The following is a 7768-nucleotide window of genomic DNA, read 5'->3' as shown; positions in this document are numbered from 1 at the left end:
TCAGACATCAGAGACCAAGAGATGATGCTGCATTCTCACAGGAAATAACAAACATTGGGAGCACCATTATTTAGTCATGAACAGCAAGTCACCACAAGAAAGGGCACAGAAAGCTGCAGGGTCAAGAACAAAAACACTTGGAAAGAGAATTTCATCTCTGAGATGGAGCTAATATAGGGTTCATCATAACTGGGAAAAGCACCCCCCCTGCCCTGTATCTGGACATAGATAAGAGTAACAAAATAACCTTAAGTGATTGGGAATTTGTCAGTTTCCAGACCATTAGATCTTGAGTTATGATTTGACACATAATTAAAACAGACAAAAGAAATTGTTTGCCATTCATTTATTATTATTTTTTCACACAGTCCAGTTATCACAACAAGAATGTCTTCAAGGTAGAATCAAAGGATTATGGGCTGATGGGTCTTGTCAAAGGGCCTCTAAGAACTTGCCCCTCTGTTCATGCATTTTCCCTTTTCCCTCCCCCAATATGCTCTCCGTGATCTCTTAATGGGCCTAAAGCAAGGTAGATGTTTATAGGATCCTGAGCAGGTCCCCTCTCAGGTAAAATTAACAAAGGTAGTAATATTCTCAAACCCATTAAAGAAAGATTAGGGGAAGAGAACTGAGCTCTACAGACGATAGCAGACATAGTTAAAAAATTTGAGCTCTGGAGATGTCTGAGAAATATCTTGCGTTTGCTTCATACGATTTTAAATGTTTATGGAGTTAAATGTAAAATTAAAAAATCTAATTTGAATTCTAAGTCTTCAAGTTAAATCTTATTCTTAACACATAATTTCTTCCAGTTATTGGCTGATTTCACAGGGAGTTTTTCTGCAGAAGTCACTCCCATTGCACTAATTTATGGGTTGTTGTAAAACTTCCGTCACTTCACAGAATCTGTGCTAATAATGCCACAAAGCACTAAAAAAAAATTAGACCCAGGAAGAAATATCAACTTGAACATTAAAAGTATAATTTTTAAATTTGAAGTCTCCACAAGATGGATCAACCATTAAAAAAATAGACCTAAATCTTGTGACTCTCAAATTGTCGTTATTCTTATGTTACTTTTGAAAGCAACAAATTAAGTACTCCCCAAACAAAACTCTTCAAATAAATCAAATGATTTATGTTTTTAAAAATGCACACCACATCTGCACCAAAGAGCAAAGACATCCCTCAGTGAAGAACTACTTAGGAAAGAATAAAAGGCAGGAGTACAAAATACATGAAATGAGTGTAATCTAAGATTTTGGAAGAAAAGATACATTCTAACATCAGAGAGTTTCCCACAAGCAGAAACATTTGAGTCATCCCTTGGTACCCAGCGTTTCTCATTTTCATTTGCTTGAAGCTTTAGCAGTGGTCAGGATATTGGCAGCAATTCTTAGGGGCGGTATTGAGAACTCTGCTCTCGGATGTACTCATAGAGAGGGCTGGAGCGCACCGGAGCATTGGCGAACTGACGCGTGCTGAACTCTAGAACTTGCCGACGGCCCTCGTCTTCTTCCTGGGATAGTCTCTCCCGGACTTGGCGGCGCCTCTGCTCCTCCTCCTGCTGGCGGCGGAGCTGTTCTTCCTCCCAGAATCTTCTCCGCTCTTCTTGCCGCAGTTCTGGTTCCTGAAGACGCCTCTTCTCCTCCCTGGCAAACTGCTCCTCAGCCGGGTACCGCCTGTCTCTCTCCTGCTGGCGCCTTGGCTCTTTCTGCTCCTCACGCTGCAGCTGGTCGTCCTGGCGGAATTGCCTGTCCTGCTCCCGGAGTCGTCGCTTTTCTCCCTCTCGTTCTTGTTCCAGGCTCTGCTTGTCTTCTAGGAACTTCCCGTCTCTTTGTCGCCGATGCCTCTGTTCTTCCTCTTGCTCTGCGCGACTCAGCTGTTCCTCCTGGGAGAAGGCACCATCCAGTTCCTGGCGGCGCAGCTGCCGCTCCTCCCGTTCCCTTCGCAGCTGCTGTTCCTCGTCGCGGAACTTTCTGTCACGCTCCTGGCGGCGCAACTGCTCTTCCTCACGGAAAGTTCTGTCGCGCTCTTGGCGAAGCTGTTCGCGCTCCTGGCGGCGCAGCTGCTGCTCCTCGCGTTCCTGTCGCAGCTGTTCCTCCTCGCGGAAGTGTCTGTCGCGCTCCTGGCGGCGCAGCTGTGCTTCTTCTTGTTCCTGGCGCAGTTCTTCACGGAACTTCCTGTCTCCCTCTTGGCGAAGTTGCTCGCGCTCCTGGCGGCGCACCCGCTGCACCTCGCGCTCCTGTCGCAGCTGTTCCTCCTCGCGGAACTGTCGGTCGCGCTCCTGGCGGCGCAGCTGTGCTTCTTGTTCCTGGCGCGGTTCTTCACGGAACTTCCTGTCTCCCTCTTCGCGAAGTTGTTGCTCGCGCTCTTGGCGGCGCTGCTGCTGCTCGCGTTCCTGTCGCAGCTGTTCCTCCTCGCGGAACTGTCTGTCGCGCTCCTGGCGGCGCAGCTGCTGCTCCTCGCGTTCCTGTCGCAGTTGTTCCTCCTCGCGGAACTGTCGGTCGCGCTCCTGGCGGCGCAGCTGCTGCTCCTCGCGCTCCTGTCGCAGTTGTTCGTCTTCGCGGAACTGTCGGTCGCGCTCCTGGCGGCGCAGCTGTGCTTCTTCTTGTTCCTGGCGCGGTTCTCCACGGAACTTCCTGTCTCCCTCTTGGCGAAGTTGTTGCTCGCGCTCTTGGCGGCGCTGCTGCTGCTCGCGTTCCTGTCGCAGTTGTTCCTCCTCGCGGAACTGTCGGTCGCGCTCCTGGCGGCTCAGCTGCTGCTCTTCGCGTTCCTGTCGCAGTTGTTCCTCCTCGCGGAACTGTCTGTCGCGTTCCTGGCGGTCCAGCTGCTGCTCCTTGCGTTCTTGGCGCAGCTGTTCCTCGCGGAACTGTCGGTCGCGCTCCTGGCGGCGCAGCTGCTGCTCCTCGTGTTCCTGTCGCAGCTGTTCCTCCTCGCGGAAGTTTCTGTCGCGCTCCTGGCGGCGCAGCTGTGCTTCCTCTTGTTCCTGGCGCGGTTCTTCACGGAATTTCCTGTCTCCCTCTTGGCGAAGTTGTTGCTCGCGCTCTTGGCGGCGCTGCTGCTGCTCGCGTTTCTGTCGCAGCTGTTCCTCCTCGCGGAACTGTCTGTCGAGCTCCTGGCGGCGCAGCTGCTGCTCCTCGCGTTCCTGTCGCAGTTGTTCCTCCTCGCGGAACTGTCGGTCGCGCTCCTGGCGGCGCAGCTGTGCTTCTTCTTGTTCCTGGCGCGGTTCTCCACGGAACTTCCTGTCTCCCTCTTGGCGAAGTTGTTGCTCGCGCTCTTGGCGGCGCTGCTGCTGCTCGCGTTCCTGTCGCAGTTGTTCCTCCTCGCGGAACTGTCGGTCGCGCTCCTGGCGGCTCAGCTGCTGCTCTTCGCGTTCCTGTCGCAGTTGTTCCTCCTCGCGGAACTGTCTGTCGCGTTCCTGGCGGTCCAGCTGCTGCTCCTTGCGTTCTTGGCGCAGCTGTTCCTCGCGGAACTGTCGGTCGCGCTCCTGGCGGCGCAGCTGCTGCTCCTCGTGTTCCTGTCGCAGCTGTTCCTCCTCGCGGAAGTTTCTGTCGCGCTCCTGGCGGCGCAGCTGTGCTTCCTCTTGTTCCTGGCGCGGTTCTTCACGGAATTTCCTGTCTCCCTCTTGGCGAAGTTGTTGCTCGCGCTCTTGGCGGCGCTGCTGCTGCTCGCGTTTCTGTCGCAGCTGTTCCTCCTCGCGGAACTGTCTGTCGAGCTCCTGGCGGCGCAGCTGCTGCTCCTCGCGTTCCTGTCGCAGTTGTTCCTCCTCGCGGAACTGTCGGTCGCGCTCCTGGCGGCGCAGCTGTGCTTCCTCTTGTTCCTGGCGCGGTTCTTCACGGAACTTCCTGTCTCCCTCTTCGCGAAGTTGTTGCTCGCGCTCTTGGCGGCGCTGCTGCTGCTCGCGTTCCTGTCGCAGCTGTTCCTCCTCGCGGAACTGTCGGTCGCGCTCCTGGCGGCTCAGCTGCTGCTCCTCGCGTTCCTGTCGCAGTTGTTCCTCCTCGCGGAACTGTCTGTCGCGTTCCTGGCGGTCCAGCTGCTGCTCCTTGCGTTCTTGGCGCAGCTGTTCCTCGCGGAACTGTCGGTCGCGCTCCTGGCGGCGCAGCTGCTGCTCCTCGTGTTCCTGTCGCAGCTGTTCCTCCTCGCGGAAGTTTCTGTCGCGCACCTGGCGGCGCAGCTGTGCTTCCTCTTGTTCCTGGCGCGGTTCTTCACGGAATTTCCTGTCTCCCTTTTGGCGAAGTTGTTGCTCGCGCTCTTGGCGGCGCTGCTGCTGCTCGCGTTTCTGTCGCAGCTGTTCCTCCTCGCGGAACTGTCTGTCGAGCTCCTGGCGGCGCAGCTGCTGCTCCTCGCGGAACTGTCGGTCGCGCTCCTGGCGGCGCAGCTGTGCTTCCTCTTGTTCCTGGCGCGGTTCTTCACGGAATTTCCTGTCTCCCTCTTGGCGAAGTTGTTGCTCGCGCTCTTGGCGGCGCTGCTGCTGCTCGCGTTCCTGTCGCAGCTGTTCCTCCTCGCGGAACTGTCTGTCGCGCTCCTGGCGGCGCAGCTGCTGCTCCTCGCGTTCCTGTCGCAGCTGTTCCTCCTGGCGGAACTGTCGGTCGCGCTCCTGGCGGCGCAGCTGCTGCTCCTCGCGTTCCTGTCGCAGCTGTTCCTCCTCGCGGAACTGTCTGTCGAGCTCCTGACGGCCCAGCTGCTGCTCCTCGCGTTTCTGGCGCAGTTGTTCCTCCTCGCGGAACTGTCGGTCGCGCTCCTGGCGGCGCAGCTGTGCTTCCTCTTGTTCCTGGCGCGGTTCTTCACGGAACTTCCTGTCTCCCTCTTGGCAAAGTTGTTGCTCGCGCTCTTGGCGGCGCTGCTGCTGCTCCTCGCGGAACTGTCTGTCGCGCTCCTGGCGGCCCAGCTGCTGCTCCTCGCGTTTTTGTCGCAGCTGTTCCTCCTCGCGGAACTGTCGGTCGCGCTCCTGGCGGCGCAGCTGCTGCTCCTTGCGTTCCTGTCGCAGCTGTTCCTCCTCGCGGAACTGTCGGTCGCGCTCCTGGCGGCGCAGCTGCTGCTCCTCGCGTTCCTGTCGCAGCTGTTCCTCCTCGCGAAACTGTCGGTCGTGTTCCTGGAGGCCCAGCTGCTGCTCCTTGCGTTCTTGGCGCAGCTGTTCCTCGCGGAACTGTCGGTCGCGCTCCTCGCGGCGCAGCTGTGCTTCCACTTGTTCCTGGCGCGGTTCTTCACGGAACTTTCTGTCTCCCTCTTGGCGAAGTTGTTGTTCGCGCTCCTGACGGCGCAGCCGCTGCGCCTCCTGTTCTTGGCGCAGCTGTTCCTCATGGAACAGTCTGTCGCGCTCCTGGCGCCTTCTTTCCCTCTGCAGGTGCTCTTCCTCCTGTTGCAGCTCCTCTTCCTCCCGGTATAGTCTCTCCCGCTCCTGGCGCCTTTTCTCCCTCTGCACCTGCTCTTCCTCCTGCTTTAACTCTTCTTCCTCTTCCTCCCGATATTGTCTCTCCCGCTCCTGGCGCTTCTTCTCCCTCTGCAGCTGCTCTTGCTCCTGCTGCAGCTCTTCTTTCTCGCGGTACTGCCTATAGCGCTTCTGACTCTGGAGCTGCTCCTCGCGCTGCAGCTGCTCCCGCTGGTCCGGTCTGGCGTACAGCATGGGGCGGCGCTTCTGGCTTTCTTCTTCTAGTTGCCACCTCCATTTTTGGTCGCGGCGTTGCTTCTCCTGACGTCGCCTCCTCTCCCGCTCCTCTTGGAGGCTGTCTTCCTCTTGGAGGAACTGCCGCTCCAGCTCCCTCTCGCGCCGCTGGCGGCGCTGCTGCTCCTCCACACCGAAACTTTGTTCCTCCTCTTGGCTTTCCTCCGCTCTCAGCTGCCTTTCTTGCTGCTTCCGCAAGGAGGGCCTGGCCGACAGTTTCTGGCGGCGCCTCTCGCTCTCTTCCTCCAGCTGCCATCTGAAGTTGTGGCTCTGTTCCTCCTCTTCCTGCTGCTGTGTGCGAGCCTGTTCCTCCTGGAGCCGCTGCCGCCGCTCGCGCTCCTCGCTGAGCCGCCAGGGCCTGGCTTGCCGCTGAGCGTCGCGCTCCCGCTCCTCCCGCTCCTCCCGCAATTGCTGCTCTCTATCCTTGCGCTGCCTCGTTTCCTCCTCCTGCCCTAGGCGGCGCCTCTGCTCTCCTTGCCTGCCAGGCCTGGAGTAGACTTTGCTCTGACGTGCGTCGGACTCGCTTTCTAGTTGCCACTGCCACCTCGCGGCGCGGCTCTGGTCCTGCTCGCGGGCCTGTTTCTGCTCCTCTTCAGCCAGTACCTGTTCTCGGCGTCTCTCCTGCTCGTAGCGGGGCTCCTGGCGCCCGCGTCTCTGCCTTTGCAGCGACAGCTTTTCCTCCTGGCGCTCCCTCTTCAGCTCTTGACGCTCCCGCGTTTGCAGCTGCTCTTCTTCCTCCCGGCGCTCGCTCTTCAGCTCCTGGCGCCCCAGCCTTTGCAGTTGCTCTTCTTCCCGGCGTTCTCGCCGCTCTCGCCTTTGCCACTGCTGCGCCTCCGCACCGCGCTGTAGCTCCCGCTGCTCCTGCCTCTCTCGCCTTTGTTGTTGCTCTTCCTCTTCCTCAAGAAACTCCTCTCGACGCTGGCGCCTCTGCAACTGTTCCGCCTCAAGGCGCGGATCTTCCCGCTCTTGCCATTCTCGTCTTTGCAGCAGCTGCTCCTCGTCGCGAGGCTGCCTATAGCGCTGCTCGCGCGTCTCTTGCCTCTCTGTCGCCTCTTCAGCGAACTCCTCCTCCTCCTGCCTTTTCTGCCTGCGTCGTTGACCAGATTCTTCCTCCAATTGTCTGTTCCGGAGCTCGAATCTCGTTTGGTCTTCTTGTCTGCGTTCTTGTAACCGGCTCCCTTTTCCCTCGCACTTTGCTCCCCTCTGCTCTTCTAGGTCTGCGGCCTGGCTGAGAGCGTGCTGACAAGCCTGAGCCACCTTGAAAGTTAACATGAGGTATTCATTGAAATACACATACTCATCATGGTCACGATCCAGAAGTTCCAGGACCCAACGTACAGTCTTAGGGTCATGTAGACTCTGTGGTGGTGGTGGTGGGGGGGGCGGAGAGGGGGGAAAGGAAACAAAAATTTTACACTATATTATTTACAGGTGAACTACAGGACTTGAAGAACTTTCAGTCAAACACACACACACTCTATAATGATGACATGCGGACACTCAAGAGAGATTCTTTTAGAGCAATTAGAAAAATGCCTAGTGTGTATCAAGTCTTCTTGTCTCCTTGTTGGAAGTGAACACCTCATTTTAAAGCATACATTCATTGCAAATTCTTGCATCTTGTAATTTAATGCTGTCTGAAAGGACACATGTTCTTTTTAGCTGGCTGAATAAGGGTGGACTCATCTGCAAGAGAGAACTACAATGGAAATTTATGAAGATTTGCAACAGCCATTTCTATCTGAAATAGTATCCCTGATTTGATTTTCTATCCCATGTTTGAAAGCAGAACAAACCATTTATGATAATGCTATTTTACTAGGGAACAGGCTTGTTTCAGACCTTGAGATTTGGAAGTAAATTTAAGTTCCTTCCAAGTCTAGTTTGAGTTGACATCTTTGATGATAATTTCCAATGAACAGTTGATTCACATTGACATGACCATCAAGCACATCAAATACTTGCTAGCAACCTCTTTAGTGCTCAGACTACAATGCCAAAAAAGTGCTTTTGGACTATGAAATGGATGGTGGGGGCCATGTAGTGTAGACCTGTCATGGTTTAAAATGAATAGAAAGTCACCATTCCTTGTTTGCATGTCTC

The 7768-nt window shown here is 55.8% G+C and overlaps 1 protein-coding gene across 1 annotated transcript; it reads right to left on the bottom strand.

Moving 5' to 3' along the window:
• Nucleotides 1-264: 264 nt before the first annotated feature.
• Nucleotides 265-6937, bottom strand: TCHH (trichohyalin). The gene is made up of 5 exons (XM_037807870.1): nt 6048-6937; nt 5569-5921; nt 5276-5430; nt 4525-5023; nt 265-4188 (listed from the first exon to the last, which is right to left on the bottom strand). The coding sequence occupies exons 1-5, from the start codon at nt 6935-6937 to the stop codon at nt 1397-1399; spliced, it is 4689 nt and encodes a 1562-aa protein (XP_037663798.1). The 3' UTR covers nt 265-1396.
• Nucleotides 6938-7768: the final 831 nt, after the last annotated feature.

The sequence above is a fragment of the Choloepus didactylus genome, chromosome 2 (genome assembly GCF_015220235.1).
Source record: "Choloepus didactylus isolate mChoDid1 chromosome 2, mChoDid1.pri, whole genome shotgun sequence".
NCBI classification, from domain to species: Eukaryota; Metazoa; Chordata; class Mammalia; order Pilosa; family Megalonychidae; genus Choloepus; species Choloepus didactylus.
The sequence above is the reverse complement of the archived record's forward strand: the minus strand, read 5'-3'. Positions and strand labels throughout refer to the sequence as shown.